Source organism: Ursus arctos, unplaced genomic scaffold, assembly GCF_023065955.2.
Source record: "Ursus arctos isolate Adak ecotype North America unplaced genomic scaffold, UrsArc2.0 scaffold_5, whole genome shotgun sequence".
Lineage (NCBI taxonomy): Eukaryota > Metazoa > Chordata > Mammalia > Carnivora > Ursidae > Ursus > Ursus arctos.
In genome coordinates, this window is record NW_026623067.1 from 53206514 (window position 1) to 53231548 (window position 25035).

Consider the following 25035-nt stretch of genomic DNA (forward strand, 5'->3'; position numbering starts at 1 on the left):
CAACTCTGTTTTCATTCTGACTTCTAAGTTTTTATTTGGGACTTTCTAGCCTCAAGAAGGTATTGCAATTTAATGTTATATGTCCTATCTAATGTTTTTCTCTGATTTTTATGAATAGTATCACAGTATAGGAGGTTTGTCACTTTAGATTTCTTTGTTACACTTTTAAATTTTGTATATGTTGTGATCTGATCCTGTTAAATTTGGGAACTAACTGCTGCGTGTCTAGTATACTAGTGTACTATACCACTGTACCAGTGGATTCATCATATATATTCATTTGCTTGGGCTGGTTCACTTCAGGGTTTTATTGTGATAATTTGCAGTAGTTTCAGAATTGTTTCCATAATTTTTCCTTTTTTCCAAAAGAGTAATTATTACTATACATGTTGACTGTTGTGTCACCATTTTTAAAAGCTTTTATAATGTCTGTTAAGGCTAGATCAGAATAATAAAAAATAACTTGTAGTTTTTTTAATGCCCTGGAGCTTATATAGTGAATTTAGTTACCTTTAAACACTTTCCTTCACAAATAGTTGTATTTATTTAAGCAGTTTTTATTTTATTTTTATTTTTTTTTATTGTGGTATAGTTAACATACAGTGTTACATTAGTTTCAGGTATACGATATAGTGATTCAACAATTCTATATATTACTCAGTATTTAGGCAGTATTTTTTAAAATCTGAAACTATCAGTATGAGCTTTCTGGTAACATTTGGCACTTTAACAAGTGTCAAATCTCAGCTGATTCATAACTAAAAGCAAAGTTAGGGTCACCTGGGTGGCTCAGTGGGTTAAGCAACCAACTCTTAATTTTGGCTCAGGGTTGTGAGATTGAGCCTTGAGTCGGGCTCCACGGTGGGCGTCGAAACTGCTTAAGATTCTCTCCCTCTCCCTTTGCCCCTCCTACTTGCTGTGTGTGTGTGTCTCTCTCTCTCAAAAAATAAATTAAAAAAAAGAAAAAGTTAGATATATCTAAGTATTCTGTTTGTTATTCTGTTATGTTGTAAGTAAAATATGGCAACCATGATATAACATGTAAAGCCTTCATTAAGCTGGGTAATAGGATCTTAAATTTATATGAAGTCAGCAGTTTCAGGCGTGATCAACTAAAATGAAGGTGCTCTGGGGGCGCCTGGGTGGCACAGCGGTTAAGCGTCTGCCTTCAGCTCAGGGCGTGATCCCGGCGTTCTGGGATCGAGTCCCACATCAGGCTCCTCCGCTGTGAGCCTGCTTCTTCCTCTCCCACTCCCCCTGCTTGTGTTCCCTCTCTCGCTGGCTGTCTCTATCTCTGTCAAATAAATAAATAAAATCTTTAAAAAAAATAAAATAAAAAAATAAAATAAAATGAAGGTGCTCTGAATAATACTCAGGTGTCAAGATACCACCAATATAGACAACAATCTATAATATTCTTAATTCGATATAAAATGTTATTTTAGCTCTCATGTTATTCTTCACTTAGGATTGATGAATAGCAATAAGAAATTACTTTTCACAGTTCTTTATGCAAAATCTGTGCTCAGTAAGGCTTCCAGTTGTCTACTGATATATATAACCTATTCAGAACTTACTGACTGAAAATAGCAGCAGTCATTTTATTTTCTGTCATGGTTTCTGTGGATTAGGAATTGAGAAAGGAAGCATTTGGGTAATTCTGGCTTGGGGTCTTGCATGGATTGAAGGCAGTGGTGGCTAGAGCTGAAGCATGTAGAAGCCAACCAGATACCTCTCTCTTCATGTCATGTCTGGACAGCTCCATGTTGTCTCCTTATGTGGACTAATTTGGGCTTTCTCATATCATGGCAGCATCCGGGTAGTAGGACATGTTTCATGGAGACTCAGGACTCCAACAAGGGTGTCTCAACACACTACACAGAGGCTGCATTGCATTTTCTGACCATCTCAGAAGTCACATAGCATCGCTTCGGCCATACTGTATTGATTGACTAGTCCTTGCAGTCTGCCCAAATTCAAGGGACACTACATCTCAGTCTAGGAAGTATCAACTAATTTGCAATCATGTTTCACAACCTCCAAAATAAGTCATGTGTTGACTATAGATGGATGAAAATGTAATAGAGCCTGAGACTAACTAGCATACCCTAGTCTTCCTACCTTCTGCTTAATGTGTGGTTAGGTGTTTACATTGGCACAGCATTGTAGTTATCTAATTTAACTTTTATACCAATCTTGTGAGGCATCCCTTTTGATAAATGAAGATACTGAAGCTCACAAATGGTAACTTCCTAGGAGCCACAGAGGTAAATGTTTAGTGATTGTTCATCAAACCAAAGAGAGGAACAGTTGGTGACAGATCTAAAAGATAGGGCTTCAGTAACTGGTGCTAAGACATGGCTTATCCATCTAGAAAAAGGAAAAATTGGATCTCCTCACAACCAAACCGAGAAACATCTTCTATAAATTTATATAGAAATATATCTTTATGACACCTGAGCAGGGATATTTGTTAAACAAGACACCAAAGTGCTGACTGTAAAATGACTGATAAACATGACTAACTTAAAGAACTTTTGGGGCACCTGGGTGGCTCATTTGGATAAGCGTCTGACTCTTGGTTTTGGCTCAGGTCATGATCTCAGGGTCCTGAGATTGAGCCATGCATTAGGCTCCCTGCTCATCAGGGAGTCTGCCTGAGGACTCTCTCCCTCTTGCTCTGCCCCTCCCCCCTGCTTGTGCCCTCTTTCTTTCTCTCTCTAAAATAAATACATAAATCTTAAAAAATAATAATAAAGAACTTCTATCAATAAAGTGAAAAGACACTAATACTGGGGTGCCTGGGTGGCTCACTTGGTTAAGCGTCTGCCTTCAGCTCAGGTTGTGATCCCAGGGTCCTGGGATTGAGTCCCGCATCAGGCTCCCTGCCCAGCTGGGAGCCTGCTTCTCCCTCCCCCTCTGCGCCTCCCCCTCCTCGTGCACGTGCATGTGTAGTCTCTCTCTCAAATAAATAATAAAATCTTAAAAAAACACTAATACTCAAACTACTGAAATACTTAAATACTAAATTAAGAAATTTCTAAAACATAAAACTAGCAAAGCTTTAGTACCTAGAATATATAAAGAACTACTACAATCAATAAAAAAAGCAAACATCCCAAAAGAAAAATGTGCAAATGACATGAAAAATATTTCAGAAGAAAGACAAATGGCAGTTTAACATGAAAAGATGTTCAGCCTCATTAGTAATAAGGGAAGTGCAAATGAAGGTCACAATAAGATTCCATTTTTACTCATTAGACTGGCAAAAATAAAGAAGTCTAACAATGGTCAGTATCCATGAGTGTGAATCAGTGGGAATGTTTATGCACTGCTGGTAAAGGTGTAAATTGATTCAAAAATTTAGAGGAGTAACTAATCTGGAGAAAAATTTAGTATCATGAAGTTGGATCTCAAATTCTCCATAACTCAGCATATCCTCGCTGTCCCCCACCTCACTGTTTACCTAGAAATACTTTTGTGTTTGTACACAAAATTGAACAAATGTTCATAGCAACATTAGAATAGCAAAACGCTGAAACAACTCAGATTTCCATCAGCAGGAAAATGCATCAGCGAATTTTAGTATATTTACATTGGAATATTTTACAGCAGTAAGTAAGTACAGCAACATGCAACAGCATGGCTGAATCTTAGTAACAATGAAAGAAATATTTGCAGAACACTACATACAATGGGATATCATTTTAGCAAGCCCAAAAAGAAACAAAACTAAACAGTGTATATGTAAGTGGTAAAACTGGAAAAAAAAGTTTAGCATAGAAGTCAGAACGGTTATCTGTTGCACAGGTAAATGGAGTATCCATTTCATAAATTAAAGTGTGGCTTAATTTGTCATAACTTATGTATGTAATTTTATTCATTTATAGATTACAAATATTACATGCAAATTTAACGTGTTAAATTTAGCCTTAATTCTACCAGAAGAAAAGAAAAAGAATAAGAAATTAAAACAAGCATTTCCTCATTCCTAGCTAAAAACTTGTCCAGGTATCAAAAGCCAGCAGTCAGGGCCACGGGTCTTGGTGTTTCCCAGTCCTAACAAAGGTTTCTTAGTTGTTGGCTAAGAAGCCAGCAGAGGTTTCATAGACCCTCTTTCAAGCCATATTGGTGAGAAAAATGTGCAGTGTTTCCATGTTAAAAACATCGAGGCATATAATATTTTATTCCAGTAGACTGGTAACTAATCAGCACAGAAGAGGGATCCTTTAGTGAAGTCAGAGTCTCAGTTATGCCAGCCGAATCAAGAAATACAGGTGTCTGTTATAATATAGTTTATATTTTTTTCAGAGCCCTGGGCTTTGGTCAGGCCAATTCATCTTAGCCAATTAGTGACTTAAAGTTTTAATGTTACAGTGTAGAAGAATAGGTCATGGGGTTAAGTAGATGCTTTTAAGCATTATATGGGCTCCTACTCTACCAGCCATAGAGGCCTCATGCCAAATTAAAATACAACAAACCAACGCCTTAAGATCATGGCAAAGAAAAAAAAAAGGAAGAAGAAAGAAGGAAGGAAGGAGGGAAGGGGGAAGGAAGGAAAAAACTAAGTCCAAAATTCAGCATGGTAATGGTAATTCTCCTAACCCACACCATCCCTTCTTGATTTTGAAGCATGGAAGTCTAGTTATTGGTCATAATCACTACTACTGAAACATGTAACTTTGGGAGACTTTAAAAGCCTAGAAACCTGATATAAAGCATCAACCGCCTTGCCTTAGTTTCCCCATTAGCCAGACACCACTCTTGTGCTTCCCAAGTACTTAACTCTCTTTTTTACTCACTACCTGATATTGACATATCTGCTAATGTATTTGCATATTTGTATTTGACATATTTGCTAATGTATTCCTTCATATTACTTAAAGCACCTCAAGTATATTCATCTTTGTTTCTCCAGTACCTGGCCTAAGTAGGAGCTCAGTGAAGGCATGCTGAATGGAACTGAACGGGCCCTGGTTAAAATGTATCTTCATGCAGTATGGTTCCCCACTCCCAGTGTCCCCACTGTGCCTCTTGCTCACACCAAAGCAGGGGCTCTTGTGGTTGTATGTTGAATATATGCTGACTAGGCCAGCAAGCAGGCCTTTGTGTGGGCCCCCTCTCTGGGAACACAGGCGGCTACCTAAGAATGCCCTCTTCCCAATAGTCAGATGGAAACCTAACAGAAAACATAACATTGAAAAGAACAGGAAAGAAAGGAATGGACCTGCAAATAGAACACATTTAATTAAGTTACACCTCGGTCTTAGCTTTTGCAGTAGGATCTGTATTCTACTCTGTTATCTTCTATTGCTTTAGCATACTCACAGCTTATGAATCCATTTTGCTAAATGATTTTCAAAGAAATATACTATCTTAATTTTCAGGGTTCTTTTAACAACATCATAATTTCTACTTTGTATACACAATATAGAAAGTCCCACTGAAATTATTTTTTATTTACATATTTTAGAAACTGGAAATAGGGTCTTGCAAAGAAAAGGACACAGTTATGGGATAGAAGGTGGGGAGGATTGGAGAGAAATTAAGAACATTTTCACTTATGTATAATGAAATTTTGAATGATAATAAATTAAGGTGTTGTAATGTAGTGGTATAATATATTGGGGAAAGTGCCAAAGTAAGAATTTTGCAGAATTTATTTCTGTCCATTTTTACTAATAAATAGCTGAGTGATCTTAGGAAGATCATTTAACCTCAGTTTTCTTGTCTGTGAAATGAGTCTACAAGCACATGTGTTAAGTGTGTGTGCACAAATGTGCTCACACTTTTATGTGAAACCGCTTTGTTACAGGAGGAGGTTAGGAAAAAACTAAATCTTGTCACCACAGAGATTAAATAAAGTAAGAGCCTCTACTGTCAGATTATATAAATTTGAAAATTACTGAAGAGCACTTTAGGCCTTCCCCCACCCCTAAAGAGGAGAAACTTCACTCAGAGAGGTCTGAGACCTGGTTCCGACTCAAGTGGATTAAATTCTTATTCAGGAAGGAAGGTGCAACAACAGCAGAGCAGTCTGGAAGTATTGGCTGATTCCCTCTTAGAAAATCCTTAAGCAGTAATTCTGATCTTGCCTGGAGATTATAAGGGAGAATATTCATATGATCAGCTCTGGGACAGGAATGTGCTCTAGAAGCACATTTTAGAAGTGCTTTACTCCTACGAGAGCCCTCCAGAAATTTCTGAGACCTCAGAGTCTGACTGGCAGATGGTGCCTGGTTACAACTGAGTCAGAATTTCGTTAAGTATCATTTCTGTGGTAGGTCAAATATTTCACTACAGGTAGTCATATTTTAATTAGACCTAATTCGGGGCAGATTTTTCTCAGAACATCCTTCTACCTGTCTATGCTTGTCTTACCTTTTTGGGGAGTCAGTAGTTTTTACCTCATCAAGACCATGAGTTTGAGTTTACTGTGCTTGCTGAGTATGCTGCTGTGCTTTCTGAAGTAGCAGCCCGGGTCCTCCAATATACAGCAAGTACAGCCGCTCCTTTTATGCCAGCCCTTCCTGATCCAGCTGCTGAGACTTGTAATGAGCCTCTGTTCTAAGCTCAGAACCGCTGTGACCAGGTGAACCCAGGAACCCAAGTACCTGGGACACTGCTGTCCAGCAGTGTGCCCAGCTTCTCCCTTGGCTCACTGCCCTGCTGGGAAGGCCCTCTGCTTGGGATCTCCGCCTGCTTATTTGGATCCTTTACAATTTACCCCAGCTCTTTCCAGGCCCTTCTCATGGGGGATTTTTTTCCCTCTGTCCCTGCTACACATAGCTCCTGCCTAGATGCTCCCCAACCTTACAACATCCAGTATTATACCTTCTAGAATCTCCTCTTGCTATGCCCCACGCCTCAGGACATACTTCCTGGTGTTGTTAAAACCAGCCTTGATCAACCCAGGTTAATCACGTGCACGTGAACACTGTGACTTGAACTGTTAGCCATCCCTAAGGGAGCCAGCCCACAGCCCTGTTATCTCCCTGGCCATTATGGGTTTCTTCCCATTGCAAGCACTGCTGCTGGGATCCCAGTGTGTGCCAATACCAGTTAGGGAGGGTTCCAACTCCGGTCATGCCAGCATGCTCAGAAGTTCTCCAAGGATATAAAAGGTTATTATGGAAAAAGGAGTCTAACCATTCTCTGCCTCCATTGAGAATTAAACGCAGAGGAAACTGTGAGTAATGTGTGCTTTAGTACTAGGACATACAATTTTGTATTGATAGGCAAAGTTAGATACAGATCATCGTATTAAGCAGTACCCTCAGTTAAAATACAGCTATTTGGGGGGAGCCTGGGTGGCTCAGTAGGTCAAGCATCTGCCTTCGGCTCAGGTCATGATCTCAGGGTCCTGGGATTGAGCCCCCGTGCAGAGTTCCCTGCTCAGTGGCGAGTCTGCTTCTCCCTCTCCCTCTGCTTCTCCCCCCTACTCATGCATGTTCTCTCTCTCTCTCTCTCTCCCCCTCCCTCCCCCTCCCCCCAAATAAATAAATAAAACCTTTTTATTTTCTTTTTAAAGATTTTATTTATTTATTTGACAGAGAGATAGCCAGCGAGAGAGGGAACACAAGCAGGGGGAGTGGGAGAGGAAGAAGCAGGCTCCCAGTGGAGGAGCCCGATGTGGGGCTCAATCCCAGAACACCAGGATCACGCCCCAAGCCAAAGGCAGACGTTTAACGACTGAGCCACCCAGCCGCCCCTAAAAGCTTTTTAAAAATCTTATAAAATACAGCTATTTGCCTGCTACAACAGAGTGATAAATTACAGAATTATTTGCAGCAAACGCCTTACACCAGCAATCTAAAATGCAGGCTCTAAAGCTAAACATTGTTCTTTCAAAGATGTATTTAGTTGGGAAAATATAAACCTCAGAGGTGGGCAGCCCAGGTCTTGATGGAGAGAGAGTACACCCAATGGTAGGTCTCTAAGGCTCTAGAGACAGATGTCCCTCACTGGCTCTCACCCAGACTGAATCCATTACACCTGCTGAGTCTGTCTGGAGTGCATTTCCTCCCAGGGGCCATGAACTGACCAGCCATCCAGATGTGCCATATATATTCTGCCACCTGTTTTGAAGAAACATCTGGTGTTTTTATTACCTTGCTATTGCCAGGGGAATTTTCCATTTTCCTCCAGGGCCCTCCATTCTTGTGAGTGATGTTGTTTGTGTTGCTGCATATGGGTTCAAATGTTCTGTCCAGCTTTCCTCCTTTTTGTGCAGTGTTGACTCGTTTTCCCCAGATACTTGTTCATATGCTGTTTGCTATAGTCTCTTGATCTCTCTTGCCAAATGACAGTAAGGCATTTTTGAAGTGTTGGAAGCCTTTGGCTGGGGTTTTATCCAGCTGTCCTTGTTTGGTATGTTGGCAAAAGCGTCCCACTCTCCATTTGTGTAGAATTTGCCCATTATTTCTATTCCTGCCTCTCAAGTGGAACCAGGTTAGCAAATGATGGAAAATTAAATCCAGATGATTTGTGATAAGGAATATGTTTTTTGAAAAAGACCATGGTCATAGAGAATGCTCAGAATGAGATTATGCAAATATCTCTATTATCACACTTTCAAGTAGTACAGGCACTCTTGATTCTGATGCAAGGCAAGGCAATTCTGGTTAGCTTTTTCTTTATTTAATTTTTCTCCTTTAAATGAGCAAAGCTCACTAAAGCATAAAAGAAATTAGGTCTTCAAAAGAACCTGCCTCGTAATCACCTATGTGCTTCATAGCCCAACCGAGATGATAAATAAATTTGCTTTGGTCTCATGGTTTATAATTTACCCACGTACTATTGTAACAGAAATGGTTGTCAACTCTTTCATTTCAGGAAACATGTGATCTGAGTAAGATAAAACCTGAAGCCAGAAGATACTTGGAAAAGTCCATTAAAATGGGGAAAAGGAATGGGCTACATCTTCCAGAACAAGTACAAAATGTGAGTATATGTTTCTTTTTCTTATTGGGGACAAAAAAAAAAAAAAAAAAAAAAGAATAAAATACAACAAAAAACAGGTTGGGAAACAACACATTTGTAATATGGAAAATAATACATAATACAAATTCACTTACAATGTATTTGGTAGTCAGTGGTTTTAAATTCTACAACTCTTAATCTCATGGTGACTGACAGCTGATAATCTTTTTTTTTTAATCCTCTGCGAATTATATTTGTTTCATGTGTGGGGGGCTTATTTTCCCTGCTCTATTTTACATTTTCTTATGGCTGGTTCCAGGTCTTAATAGTTGATTTGCACTCTCACTCCCTTGGTCACTGGTAATAAAATTTTTATGGTGGAGAGTTTTAATATAAGGACTTTGGAATGGAATACCCTATGATTAAAACAGTTGACCCTTGAACAACCTGGGGGTTGAGGTGGCAACCCCCCCCTGCACAGTCAAAAATCCTTGTAACTTCTGACTCCCCAAAAACTTAACTACTAACAGCCTGCTATTGGCCAGAAGCTTTACCCATAACATAGTCAATTAACATGTGTTTTGTATATTATATGGTTTATATACTATCTTCTTATACAGTAAGCCAGAAAAAAAGAAAATGTTGCTGAGAAAATTATAAGGAAGAAAAAACACATTTATAGTACTGAACTTTATTTTTTGAAAAAAATTTGTATATCAGTTGCCCCAGACAGTTCAAATTCCTGTTGCTCAAGGGTCAAACGCATATGCCCTTTATTTATTTTTTTATTATTATTAACATATAATGTATTATTTGTTTCAGGGGTACAGGTCTGTGATTCATCAGTCTTACACAATACACAAAGCTCGCCATAACACTTACCCTCCCCAGTGTCCATCACCCAGCCACCCCATTCCTCCCACCCCCCTCCACTCTAGCAACCCTCAGTTTGTTTCCTGAGATTAAGAGTCTCTTATGGTGTGTCTCCCTCTTTGGTTTCATCTTGTTTCATTTTTTCCTCTCTTCCCCTATGATTCTCTGCCTTGTTTCTCACATTCCACATACAGTGAGATCATTTGATAATTGTCTTTCTCTGATTGACTTATTTTCCTTAGTGTAATACTACCCTCTAATCCATCCATGTCATTTCAAATGGTAAGATTTCGTTTTTTGATGGCTTCATAATATTCCATTGTATATATATACCACACCTTCTGTATCCATTCATCTGTTGATGGACATCTGGGCTCTTTCCATAGTTTAGCTATTGTGGATATTGCTGCTATAAACATTGGGGTGCATGTGCTGCTTCAGATCACTACATTTGTATCTTTGGGGTAAACACCCAGTAGTGCAATTTTTGGGTCATAGGGTAGCTCTATCTTCAACTTTTTGAGGAACTTCCATACTGTTTTCCAGAGTGGCTACACCAGCTTGCATTCCCATCAACAGTGGAGGAGGGTTCCCCTTTCTCCACATCCTTGCCAACATCTGTCATTTCCTGATTTGTTAATTTTAGCCATTCTGACTGGTGTGAGCTGATATCTCATTGTGGTTTTGATTTGTATTTCCCTGATGCCAAGTGATGTTGAGCACTTTTTCATCTGTCTGTTGGCCATTTGTATGTCGTCTTTGCAGAAACGTCTGTTCATGTCTTCTGCCCGTTGCTTGATTGGATTATTTGTTTCCTTGGGTATTGAGTTTGATAAGTTCTTTATAGATTTTGGGTAGTAGCCCTTTATCTGATATGTCATTTGCAAATATCTTCTCCCATTCTGTCGGTTGTCTTTTGGTTTTGTTGACTGTTTCCTTTGCTGTGCAAAAGCTTTTTATCTTGTTGAAGTCCCAGTAGTTCATTTCTGCCCTTGCTTCCCTTGCCTTTGGCGATGTGTCCAGGAAGAAGTTGCTGCAGCTGAGGTCGAAGGTTGCTGCCTGTGTTCTCCTCAAGGATTTTGATGGATTCCTGTCTCACATTTAGGCCTTCCATCCAATTTGAGTCTATTTTTGTGTATGGTGTAAGGAAATGGTCCAGTTTCATTCTTCTGCAGGTGGCTGTCCAATTTTCCCAACACCATTTGTTGAAGAGACTGTCTTTTTTCCATTGGATATTCTTTCCTGCTTTGTTGAAGATTAGTTGACCATAGAGTTGAGGGTCCATGTCCGAGTTCCCTATTCTGTTCCATTGATCTGTATGTCTGTTTTTGTGCCAATACCATACTGTCTCGATGACTACAGCTTTGTAATAGATCTTGAAGTCCGAAACTGTGATGCCAACAACTTTTGTGTTCTTTTTCAACATTCCTTTGACTACTGGGGTCTTTTCTGATTCCATACAAATTTTAGGATTATTTGTTCCAGCTCTGTGAAAAAGGTTGATGGCATTTTGATAGGGATTGCCTTGAATATGTACCTTGCTCTAGGTAGCATAGACATTTGAAAAATATTTGTTCTTCTAACCTGTGAGTATGGAACATTTTTCCATTTCTTTATGTCTTCCTCAATTTCATTCATGAGTGTTCTATAGTTTTCTGAGTACAGATCCTTTGCCTCTTTGGTTAGGTTTATTCTTAGGTATCTTACGGTTTTGGCTGCAGTTGTAAATGGGATCAACTTAATTTCTCTTTCTTCTGTTTCATTGTTAGTGTATAGAAATGCAACTGATTTCTGTGCATTGATTTTATATCTGGCCACTTTGCTGAATTCTTATATGAGTTCTAGCAATTTCGGGGTGGAGTCTTTTGGGTTTTGCACATAGAGTATCATGTCATCTGCGAAGAGTGAGAGTTTGACTTCTTTGCTGATTCAGATGCCTTTTATTTTTTTGTTGTCTGATTGCTGAGGCTAGGACTTATAGTACTATGTTGAACAGCAATGGTGAGAGTGGATATCCCTGCCTTGTTCCTGACCTTAGGGAAAAGTTCTCCATTGTTCCCCATTGAGAATGATATTCACTGTGGGTTTTTCATAGATGGCTTTTATGATATTGTGGTTTGTACTCTCTATCCCTCCACTGTGAACAGTTTTAATCAAGAAAGGATGTACTTTGTCAAATGCTTTTTCTGCATCTATTGCAAGTATCATATGGTTCTTGTCCTTTTTTTTAATTAATGTAGTGTATCACTTTGATTGATTTGAGGAATTTGAACCAACCTTGCAGCCCAGGAATGAATCCCCACTTGGTCGTGGTGAATAATCCTTTTAATGTACTGTTGGATCGTATTTTGGTGAAATTTTTGGCATCCATGTTTATCAGAGATAATGGTCTGTAAGTGTCCTTTTTGGTGGGTCCTTTATCTGGTTTTAGGATCAAGGTAATGCTGACCTCATAAAATGAATTTGGAAGTTTTCCTTCTGTTTCTATTTTTTGGAACAGTTTCAGAAGAATAGGTATTAATTCTTCTTTAAATGTTAGAATTCCCCTGGGAAGCCATCTGGCCCTGGACTCTTGTTTTTTGGAAGATTTTTGATTACTGCTTCAATTTCCTTGCTGGTTATGGGTCTGTTCAGGTTTTCTATTTCTTCCTGTTTCAGTTTTGTTAGTGTATACGTCTCTAAGAATGACGTATCCATTTCTTCCATATTGTCTAATTTGTTGGCATATAGTTGCTCGTAATATGTTCTTATAATTGTTTGTATTTCTTTGGTATTGATTGTGATCTCTCCTCTTTCATTCATGATTTTATTTATTTGGTTCCTTTCTCTTTTCTTTTTGATAAGTCTGGCCAGGGGTTTATCAATCTTAACTCCTAGTTTCATTGATCTATTCTCCTGTTCTTTTGGTTTCTATTTCATTGATTTCTGCTCTGATCTTTATTATTTCTCTTCTCCTGCTGGGTTTAGGCTTTATTTGCTGTTTTTTTTCCAACTCCTTTAGGTGAGGGTTAGGCTGTGTATTTGAGACCTTTCTTGTTTCTTGAAAAAGGCTTGTATTGCTATGTACTTCCCTCTTAGGACTGCCTTTGGTGCATCCCAAAGGTTTTGAACAGTTGTGTTTTTATTTTCATTTGTTTCCATGAATTTAATTCTTTTTTAATTTTCTGGTTGACCCATTCATTCTTTAGTAGGATGCTCTTTAGCCTCCATGTATTTGAGTTCTTTCCAATTTTCTTCTTGTGATTGAGTTCCAGTTTCAAAGCATTGTGGCCTGAAAATATGCAGGGAATGATCCCAATCTTTTCGTACTGGTTGAAACCTGATTTGTGACCCAGGATGTGATCTACTCTGGAGAATGTTCCATGTGCACTTGAGAAGAATGTGTATTCTGTAGCTTTGGGATGGAATATTCTGAATATATTTGTGAAGTCCATCAGTCCAGTATGTCACTGAAAGTCCTCATATCCTTGTTGATCTTTTGCTTAGATGATCTGTCCATTTCAGTGAGGGGGGTGTTAAAGTCCCCTACTATTATTGTATTATTGTCAATGTGTTTCTTTGTCTTTGTTATTAATTGGCTTATATAATTGTTTGCTCCCATGATAGGGGCATAAATACTTACAATTGTTAGATCTTCTTGTTGGATAGACCCTTTACATATGATATAGTGTCCTTCCTCATCTCTTAGTACAGTCTTTGGCTTAAAATCTAATTTGTCTGTTATAAGGATTGCCACCCCAGCTTTCTTTTGATGTCCATTAGCATGATAAATGGTTTTCCATCCCCTCACTTTAAATCTAGAGGTGTCTTTGGGTCTAAAATGAGTCTCTTGCGGACAGCATATCAATGGGTCTTGCTTTTTTATCCAATCTGATACTCTGTGTCTTTTGATTGGGGCATTTAGCCCAATTACATTCAGGGTAACTATTGAAAGATATGAATTTAGTGTCATTGTATTGCCTCTAAGGTGACTGTTACTGTATATTGTCTCAGTTCCTTTCTGGTCTAAGTTACTTTTGGGCTCTCTCTTTGCTTAGAGGACCCTTTTCAATATTTTTTGTAGGACTGATTTGGTGATTGCAAATTCTTTTAGTTTCTGTTTGTCCTGGAAGCTTTTTATCTCTCCTTCTATTTTCAATGACAGCCTAGCTGGATAAAGTATTCTTGGCTGCATATTTTTCTCATTTAGTACCCTGAATATATCATGCCAGTCCTTTCTGGCTTGCCAGGTCTCTGTGGATAGGTCTGCTGCCAACCGTTGTAGGTTACAGACCTCTTGTCCCAAGCTGCATTCGGGATTTTCTCTTTGTCTCTGAGATTTGTAAGTTTTACTATTAGATGGTTGGGGTGTTGACCTATTTTTATTGATTTTGAGGGGTTCTCTGTGCCTCCTGGAATTTGATGCCTGTTTCCTTCCCCAAATTGGGGAAGTTCTCTGCATAATTTCCTCCAATATGCCTCTGCCTCTCTCTCTCTCTCTCTTTCTTCTTCTGGGATCCCAATTATTCTAATATTCTTTCACTTTATGGTATAACTTATCTCTCGAATTCTCTCCTTGTGATCCAGTAGTTGTTTATCTCCCTTTTTCTCAACTTTTTTCTCCATCATTTGGTCTTCTATGTCACTAATTCTCTCTTCTGCCTCATTTATCCTAGCGGTTAAAGAGCCTGCATTTTTTATTGCACCTCATTAATAGCCTTTTTGATTTCGACTTCGTTAGATTTTATTTCTCCAAAAAGGGATTTTCTAGTGTCTTCTGTGCTTTTTTCAAGCCCAGCTAGTATCTTTATAATCGTCATTTGAGCTCTAGTTCCAACATCTTACTAATGTCCATATTGATTAGGTCCCTGACAGTTGGTACTGCTTCTTGTTCTTTTTTTTTGAGGTGAATTTTTCCATTTTGTCATTTTGTCGAGAGAAGAACAGATAAACAAGAGAACAAAATACTGAAACTTATATATAAACTTATATATATACAAAAAATAAGACTAAATACAATGAAGGGTTAGACTATTACTGTAAAAATAAAAAAAGATTTTAAAAAAGGAATTGGTAAGATAAGTTGGTTGAAAAAGGAAATAAGAATAATTCAAAAAGAAAAAGAAAAAAATAAAGAAAATTTTAAAAATTAACTTTGAAAGACAAAAGAATCATGGGAAAAAGCCATGAATTCTCTGTGCTCTATTCCCCTAGCACTGGAGTTTCACAGGTCTCATTGATCAGTGAAACTTGGTCTTGGCTGGATGTTCTTGCTGATCTTCTGTGGGAAGGGCCCGTTGCAGTGATGCTCAAGTGTCTTTGCCCCAGGTGGAGTTGCACTGCGCTTGCTAGGGGCCAGGCTAAGTCATCTTCTTCGGTTTGCTCTCAGTAGCTTTTGTTCACTAAAGGCTTTCCGCACAGCTCTGAAGGATGAGAATGAAAACGGTGGCCTCCCAATCTCTGGCCCCGGAGGAGCTAAGAGCTCGGGGCTCTACTCCTCAGTGCGCCCTCAGAGAAAAGCAGTCAGTTACTCCTGTCTCCCTGGTCTCTGTCCGCACTCTGTGCTTGCCCAGCCTGTGACTTCACGTTTCTATCTCTGGTACACGGCCCTGTTTGGAATCTCCAAACCCAGGAGATTCCTGTGGCTTACCCCTGCACTCCTCCCTGGGGAGGAAGGGGAGTTCCCCAATCTGCTACTTGTTGGGCCTCAGTGCAAAGAGCAGTGGCTCGATTGTGCCTCGGATCACGGTTATGGCCACCCCAAACTGAGAGCCCACTCCTCGACTCTCTCTTTGCAGCTGACTTCCCCACTCAGATACGTGGGAGCTCTCCCGCCTTCAGTCACCCTCAGTCTTTCTGTGACCCCGAGGGTCCTGAGACCACATGTCCTACCCCCGCTTAGCCACCAGAGTGACGTCCCTCACTGGAGTAGACTTCTAAAAGTTCCAGGCTCTATCACTTGCCGGTAACCGGATGATGGAGGCTTCCATCCCCCTGCAGTCTGTCTTCCCCTATATCACCTTGGATTCACTTCTCCACACATCCTGCCTTCCAGAAAGTGGTTACTTTTCTGTTCACAGAGTTGCTATTTTCTTCGTTCTCCAGTTGAGTTCGTAGGTGTTCAGAATGGTTTGAAAAAAAAAAAAAATGAAATTTAGGTCTCCTACTCCTCCGCCTTCTTCAGCAATGCACAGAAAAGCCCTGTCATCGAAGGAGAGGTGCTGTGCAAGGACTGTACCAAGTTAAACACTTACAGCTCTGCCCTCCATGACCTTGTCAACCTCCGGTGCTGCATATGCCCTTTAAAGACAGACAGATTAGCTACTGAAAAGTGCTTCTCAAACTTTTTCTTTTGTCTAATGCTGATCCCATCATCCAGTTTCAGAAGTAAACCAGCTAAGCTACAGAATTAAATCATTCTTCTTGGACAGGACATATAATCCATGATCTGTTTCCAGATCATTCTTATAAACAGTAGAACAGAAAACAAGTGTGAAAGACATCCAAACCAAGTGATGTCAGCATAGTAGATATAACTGAAGGTACCACTGAGATACACGTACCTTTCTGTCACCTAAATGCCCTTCAAACAGCTTGTATCCTCTTCACCTTAGTTAGAGGAGAAATGTGTGACTGATCTCACTTACCTTACCTTTTGTCTTCCAGGTCATTCATCATTTCTGTTTGGGGCATTGTATTAGTTGAAATATACTTACAACTGACAAAACCCTGTTAACGCAGTTTAAACAATAGAAGAGATTTATTTGCTTGTGTAACTAGAAGATCCACCATCCAGAAGGACCTAGAGAAGCCTCCCTCAAATCTCCCCTCGTGTCTTAATGGCCCAGATTGGATCATATGCATAATCCTGAATTCCCCTTAGGCAGGAGAATGCCAGGCCTGGCTTACCTGAACCAGTCCATACTACAGCCGGGGTGGGATTATGTAGCTGGTGTAGAGTTACCCTGGAACTTCGGATAGGGTCAGGTCCCACCCAAACTACATGGCTAATGTAGAATGGGGGAAAGGTGGAACGGAGCTTGGGGTGACAACTGGAGTGTCCAAGAACAGTACTACACAGTATGTGTTCATTCAGCCGACTCAGCTTTAGTGCACATCAGAATTACCAGGTCATTCTTCTCCACAGTAGAACAGGAAACAAGTGTGAAAGACGTTCCAAACCAAGTGACGGTTTACAGCAAAGCTGTTAAAGCTCCGAGTACAGGGTCCCACCTCTGAGAGTTTATGTTTTAGTTGGTTTGGTATAGGTCTCAAGAACATGAATTTTGAACAAGTTCCTAGGTGATGTTGAGGCTTCTGGTCAGGGCCATGCTTTGAGAACCATTAAGGTTGATGTAAATTTCATTATCTAGTATTTTTAGAAGATGGGACAAATTAATAAAAATATTTCGTGTTTTTTCTTGTGGTTTCCTTTTTTCTTCCTTTGATTTCCCACCTAATAGTTTTTATACAATTGTTAAGGTCCATATCACCTTAGTTTACAAAGGTCTTTAAAACTAAGACATGACCTTTTTTCCAAAGCAACCATAGAATTAGTTGTCTCTCCTTTTACTTCAGCACCAAATACTGATTGCTACATTAAAACTTTGAATTGGACAAGATTAAAAGATGTTAATTATTAACAGGCTACTGGAATCATTCACCCAGCAACTATTTATTGTGTGTATATATTATGTGCCTGAGTCTGCTTTGACCATACCTCCTAAATTTATTCAGTTGTTACGAGTTTACGACTTATTTCTAACACATCACTGGGATTGCCTTTTTGTACATGTTGCATACAGATACTCATGGACACAGCACAGAAGACTGCTGGAAACTGTTTTATGAAACATATCTTTTAAAAAACATACTTCCAGAGGGTTGGACATACAAGCCAATCTTCGTATAAAAGTGAAACTTACTTGACTGATGGCATTTAAAATGAAAGTTTCATTTTATTGTTAATGTTCTGTGTTTTGTCTTCTGTTCAGGAAATCAAAGCAATGAAGAAAAGAATGAGTGAGCTATGTATTGACTTCAACAAAAACCTCAATGAGGACGATACCTTCCTTGTATTTTCCAAGGCTGAACTCGGTAAAATTCTGGGAGTTTTTTCTGTTTAAATAATATAATTTAGGGAAATAATGTTACCTTATAGTTTGCCAAATCAAAGGTGAAGGAAACCTTTAAAAAATGATCCAGTACCTTCTACAGAACCCATCACCCCTTCTACAGAATAGACAACTGAACCGTGCCTAGATTTTATGATACTAAGAGTATATATTATTTCTAGAGATGCTCCAAAGGAGATTTCATAATATTTCTTGGTAACTTGTGCTGGTGTTTAACAGCCTTCAGTGCCTTGAAATTTTTTCCCTTGTAATATCCCCTACATTAAACTAGTCTCTTCTTAATCTGTTCTGGATCTTTCTTGGCTTAGTTTTGCCTGTTCTCCATCAAAACACCATCTGCACAAGTGCACTGAAGCCTATTCATTTTTTGAATTACCATCTCCTAAGCCACCTGTCCTCTAATCACCACCCCCATTCCAGTAACATCAAAATATTATAAAGATTGTCATTATTTTACTTGAATTTCAATTACTCCACAGAATTCCTAGAGCTTCTTAAAGGTACCATGCCAATGCTCAATAAACTAATAATGAGTGGAAAAATTGATGTATGAGAAAATGATTTTTTGCAGGTGCTCTTCCTGATGATTTCATTGACAGTTTAGAAAAGACAGATGATGACAAGTATAAAATTACCTTAAAATATCCACACTATTTTCCTGTCATGAAGAAATGCTGTATCCCTGAAACTAGAAGGAAGATGGAAATGGCTTTTAATACAAGATGCAAAGAGGTACTCTGAATGTTTGTCTTTCTTTTGTTTTTGTGGAAGATTTTAAGAAAGGGGTTTTCTTTGTTTACCAATGTTGAAGTCAGCTCAGAGACCAATATTCCTATTTGTGCGAGTATTATGCCTCCTGATTCCTGAAGGCTTTTAGTTTTTCCCTTGCTCATTGGTAGCCTTGGTGTGGCCACAGCCTAAGCTGTGCTAATAAAATAGAATGGGTTAAATAAACTAAAAGTTGTATTCTTTTACCAAGTCAGCAGTCCAGGGCTGGTGGAGCACCTCTCTGTCCTTAACAAGTGACTTCCAAGGCCATTCCAGCTGTCACCATTTCCCAGCCTGTCTGGAAGAGGAAAAATAAAGGACAGAGACAGCACCTTTAAGAAGACCTGTAAATGACATCAACTCCATTCACCTCCTAGTCCATCATCTAGTCATAGCTAGCTGCAGGGGAACCTGGGAAACGTAGTCTTCAGCTGACAGCCATTTATCCAGCTGAGGGGATTCTATTACCAAAAGGTAAAAAGGAAGAATTAGAAACGCATTCTCAGAGTCAGTGAGACAGCTCCACCACAGTCTGCCTCTCCAGATAACTGTGAGCACCTTTTTTTCCACACAGAGAACCCTTTCACCATATGCCGGATCATAACCAGTTACTGCCTTGAGCTCAAAGACCAGGATGTCTGGAGTCCTCTCAACTTGTAGCTTCTTCATGATCTAGCAACCCAAAAGAGAGGGCTTGTTGTCTGGTCTGTTCATCCCCAGGACACACATCCACTGCTAGAATAGGAACACAATAGCCATGGTAAAAACTCCTATATGGAAAAGGAAAGAATGGGAAACATACAACAGGCCCATACCAATTTTCAAAAACTGTTTGGCAGGAATTGTGAGCATTCCTTGTACTGATGAAGTTCCTTGGATTGCTCATTAAAGTGATTTGGGGTTTTTTTCCTAGCATGAATTTGTTTACCAATTGTACTACATGATCCCTGGTTGGGCCTGCCAAGAATTCTTTCTTGTCTGTTACCCTCTGCGACCATATTCTGGGCGGCTACTAGTAAAGATTCCTGCTGATGCTGGTCTGAAGCCTGAGGATTGCTTTAGGGATCAAATAACCGCAAGCTTTTGTAGGTCAAGCTCATGATGCCTTTGGTAATATAATTCCCTCAGAAACTTAGTAGGTTTCTTGTCTGTTTCCTTCCAGTCAGATTCATGTTAAAATAATTCTACCCCAATAATATTTTTAGTCAATAGTTCTTAAACCTATCAGATCTTTTTATATTGGCTCCTGTATCCTGTCCATCTTGCTTTTCCTCAATTTAATGGAGTCTGCTTTGGGGACTTCTGAAACAGTAGGCTTGAGGAGGAAGGTAACATTCTCAAACTAATCTTTACAATTCAGTAACTCTGAGGGACAGTCTTTTCTCCTGAAATTAAGAGTACAGAGCATTTGGCTTTGCCAGCCATCTGAAGTCCTAGATTGTAAGCCACAGACAGAACCTGTTAGTAGAAGTCTTTTCCTTCCGTCTTTGCAAACTGAACATTCTCGGTTGAGTTCATCTCTCTCATGTAATCTTTCTAAAAGTCACAAATAGCAACAAAGGTGCACCAGCATTAGTTTTCCCCAGCAGTTCCCCTAGAGCTAAGACTCAGTAGGTAATTGTTCTGCCTTCCAAGTTATGACATTAAGTCGTTGTAACAAATGTTACCCGTGGTATAATGAGGATCGCCAGCTTCCCAGCCGGCAGTGTCTTTGTCTTCACCTTCGCTTCCTGTACATTTTTCATTTTTCTTATAGCAGTACCCTGTTCCTAATATCAGCCTCTGTGGACGCAAGGGTACAGGTGAAGCAGCTACACAAACGCCAACCCAAAGCGCAGTGACTCAAATAATATAAAAGCTGTTTCTCTTCAGAAAGGATTAGTGGTTGGCAGAGGCTGGGGCCACTGGGGAATTACTCTTTAATGGTTACCAAGTTTCCGTTTGGGGTTTTGGAAAAGTTTTGGAAACAGATAGTGGTAGTGGTTGCACAACAGTGTGAACTGAACCAATTGTTGCCACTGAATTATACACTTAAAAATGGCTAAAATGGGAGTTCTGGCAGGAGTGGGAAGGAGAGTGGACCCCAGAGAGCCCTGAGCAGCCCCAGACCCATGGCCTACTTACCATCACACGGCGGGGGGGTAGGAGGGAGCGGCAGGAGGGGCGCAGCTGCCACAGCTGGCCCCATCCCCATCACTGTCATCCCGAGCAGCAAGTGAGGGGACGTGACCCAGCTCCCGCTGACCCTCTGCTCCTCGGACACCAGGCTTGGTATCCCGGGCAGTAGCCCAGCACCCTCACCTCCACGCACCCACTAGCGACGGCAAGCTCATCACAACAGAGGTTCTGGGAACAGTAAAGTGGTTCAGTGTAAGAAATTGATGTGGTTCCATCAACAGGGATGAGACCAAGGAAGATGTATTTGTATACCAGACTGCCATAGAGAATAACCCCGGGAGGTACCTGCACAGTGTAAGAGAGAGGGGGGCTGGAATTTGATGTTGGAGTAGGAAAGAGTGCAGAGGCCCTGTTGGAGCCCCAGCGCAAGGCGGTAAATACGCAGCAGATGGTCACCATTACAGATGCTCTCCGTTGCAGGGATCCTCCCCAGTTACCGTAGAGGTATCAGGATACTGAGGGTTAGGAAAGAAGGAGGGCTGGGACAGTGCTCCTGAAGGCCAGGCCCGACTGTGCCGGCCCCCCCACAGGCCACAGTTTGTACCTGACTGCACCTCTCCGTGGGTGGCGACCACTCTTCCAACCCTCCTGCTCAGGGAGAAGTGCTGGAGGGCTCTGACAAGCAGGGTGCAAAAGAGCAAGGCAGACCAGTGAGACAGTGTGTATGGGGGTATAGACCACGATTCCACAGGGATCCTCCTCGGCAGAGACTGCCTGGAGAGGACTACTTTGAAGAAAGTAAGGAAAATTAAGATGAGACCCAATGTCAGCAGCCACCTCAGGGTCCCTGCCGATTTAATTTTAGTGACCCACGCAGATGCCCAGAAAACCCCAAATCACGAGGTTTCACAGAGGCAGAAGCAGCCAGTCTACAGCTGAGAATTGGTTGGCTTGCAAGCTTGAGAGGGCAGGGCTAAGTAAATGTGGGCTTACCATTGTTGGCATCATCCAGTTTAGTCATCCAACAAGAAGAGGTAAATGAGAAATTCCAGCCATAAGAAATGAGCAAAAGATTGGAGCTGAAGACCTTAAGTGCTTGCCTTTTGCCCATTGAGCAAATAACCAGAATTTCTAATCTGCATTATCTACGCAGCCTAGGGTTTCTATTGTTTTTACCTAAAAATGTCCCTTTTTGGGTCACCTGGGTGGCTCAGTCGGTTAAGCATCAGCCTTCAGCTCAGGCCATGATCCTGGAGTGCCCGGATCCAGCCCTGGCTGGCTCCCTGCTCAGCGGGGAGTCTCCTTCTCTCTCTCCCTCTGCCTCTCCCCATGCTCCTTCTCTCTCTCTCTCTCTCTCTCTCAAATAAATAAATAAATAAAGTCTTTTTAAAAAAATGATGTCCCTTTTTGGTAAGGATAAACGGGTTTGGTTTGGTTTGGTGTTTTTTATGGTTTTTTTTTTTTTAAGGCTGGTTTTTCTCAATACACCATTAAATGTTTTTAAATCATTTCATATCTGGCCGAGTTGAGATTTTTAAGAACCTCATTTTTAATTTGTGATAAAAGTTTACAACTTGATTTTTTTCAAAAAGTCAAATGGCAAACACCTGTTAATAAAGGTCTAAATTAGTTTTTTAAATGGTTAAAATGGCATTTTTTTATGTTATATATGTTTTACCACAATTTTTAAAGAAAGGTTGGTTTCTCTTGCAACTAACAGTCCTGAGGTGACTGATCCAGAGCTGGAGGAGAGTCTCTGCTATCCTTGGTATTATGGCTTTTAAAGTCGTTGTTGTCATACGCAGCTCACAGCTGGCAAGATAAACACCTGTAAAGTGATGACCCAGGAATTTTACTCATCACCTCTTTGATAGTCCCTTGTCCTGTTGTAGATCATGTGGCCACAACTAGTTTTAAGGAAGGCTGGGGAAGGAAGTCAGGGTATCACATGTCCAATAAAAACTCAGAAAATTCTTTTACTAAAAGAAAGAATTGGGGGGCAGGGGGGTGGGAGGTAGGTTTCAGGAAAATTGGCAGTCTACAGAGAGGTCTAGGAAATGGTGGACCCTAATTATGAACCTAGGTAGACTGACCTCTGTGTGTGATCTTCCTTAGAAACATGTCCATAAATATGATTTAATCATTGGGGATAATTTTTCTTTGACCTCAACATTTATTATTCTCCAGATCACTTTTCCTTTTATTGTTAAAAAAATAAAGCAATATCATTATTTGTGTTCTTAATACAGACCAAAAAAAAAAAAAAAAAAAAGTTTGTAATGATTTGAGACAAATCTCTGAAACATTCCTAAGTGTAGATAGTTCTGTGGCATTAAGTACATTCACACTGCTGTGCAACCATCACCACCATGTGTCTTCAGACTTTTTCTTCTTCCCCAGCTGAAACTCTGTACCCATTAAATGCTAACTCCCAACCCCCCATCTCCCCCATGCCTGGCTTCCACTGTTCTACTTTCTGGCTCTATGAATGAGGTTCATCGAGGAACCTCATGTAAATTGGAATCATGTAATATTTATTCTTTTATGACTGGCTTATTTTACTTAGCATAATATCTTCAAGTTTTTCCCATGTATTAGCATGTGTCAAAATTTCTTTCCCTTTTAAGACTGAATAATATTCCATTATACATATAGACCACATTTTCTTTATCCATTCATCCATTGATGGACATTTGGGTTGCTTCCACCACTTGGCTATTATTCACATAATGGTGTAGTGAACACAGGTGTACAAATATCTCTTTGAGTTCCTGCTTCCACTTTTTGGGACACATAACCACAAGTGGAATTGCTGGATTATATAGATTGTATTGCTGGATTATGGTAATTATGTGTTTAATTTTTTGAGGAATTGCAATACTGTTTTCCACAGCAGCTACACTTTTTACATTCGCGTCAGCAGTATACACAGTTTCCAAATTCTTCACATCCTCATTAACACTGTTTTCTATTGTTTTTATAATAGCCATACTAATGGGTGTGGAGTTAAAGTGGCAAACTTGTGTTTATATGTATTTATAACTACCAAAAAAGTATCAATATTTGTTCTAGTCTTGTCAATGAAATGGAATGGAATCACTGTATCAATATTTGTCCTAGTCTTGTCAGTGAAATGAAATGGAATCACTGTAGTCCTTAGGAATACATTTTCAGTCTAAGTTTATAATACCAACAATTCTATTAAGACTTCATAGCAATCTCCTGAGGCTTAAAAAGTCAATGATTTCAGAAGTAAAATTGGATCATGAATTTTAAAAAATGTCTGTAACACTGAAGTGGAGTCATTTATTAGGAGTTTGAGATGGTTTAAAAATAAATGACAGTTTTACCAACCTAAAAATACATGTAATAACTTCCTTTTAATGCTTTGGATCCAATTAATGATTAATCTTTGTTTTTGTTGTTGTTTATTGCTAGGAAAACACCGTAATTCTGCAGCAGCTACTCCCACTGCGGGCCAAAGTAGCCAGCCTCCTCGGCTATAGCACGCATGCTGACTTTGTCCTTGAAATGAACACTGCAAAGAGTACAAGCCATGTAACAGCCTTTCTAGGTGGGGTCTTTTTATAGTCATTTGTATATTTCCATTTTTCTTTTTCTTTGTTTCACTGTATTTATCTACATGCATATGGTCTTATATATTTGTCCTTCGCGATTTGTCACAACTGTAAGATAAACATGCGTTTGGCTCTGTACGGGACATGGCAGTTTGGGAGGCAACCCCAGAGTGTGAGGTGAAGGCAACAGCCTGAGACGCCCTCTAAGGAGAAAGAAGGAAACTTGTGGAAGCTACAAAGTGATCTAATTCTGATTGGGCCTGTAAGAGAATAGGTGAATACAGGCAACAAGAGGATAACTCAGATGGGAATATGCCAGTTTTAAATTAAAATAAATTAGGGAGAAAGTGAAATAGTCAGAATTAACCACAATATATAAATTGTGGTATCCATCCAAAAAGTGGAATTGCTGTATCCAAATGGACATTCTTTACAGGAAGGGATTAGTGATAAACAAAACCTGTGGCTGTTAAAGGCATTGAGCAATTTTTAGTAATAATGATCACAGGTTGCATCTGGTTTATTTTCCCTGGCTTTTTGAGGAGCCTAATCTCATTGAAGAATAATCATGTACATGAGATGGTTTCACTATTGTTTTGTTTCCTGAATTATAACATTCTGGAGTCAGAGTTCTCTGAGATAAACTTGAGCTTTGTTGATGG

General features: G+C 39.8%; 1 protein-coding gene and 1 pseudogene across 2 annotated transcripts in view; both read left to right on the forward strand.

Moving 5' to 3' along the window:
• Window positions 1–25035, forward strand: part of NLN (neurolysin) — a 97976-nt gene that overhangs the window by 43461 nt on the left and 29480 nt on the right. For both annotated transcript variants that reach the window (XM_026498879.4, XM_057307431.1), the window contains exons 4-7: window positions 8836–8943; window positions 17769–17871; window positions 18481–18641; window positions 24234–24369. In XM_026498879.4, the coding sequence (XP_026354664.1) occupies window positions 8836–8943; window positions 17769–17871; window positions 18481–18641; window positions 24234–24369 (508 nt within the window). The remainder of the gene's footprint in view (window positions 1–8835; window positions 8944–17768; window positions 17872–18480; window positions 18642–24233; window positions 24370–25035) is intronic.
• LOC130542767 (Y-box-binding protein 1-like) lies at window positions 20925–22170 on the forward strand (annotated as a pseudogene).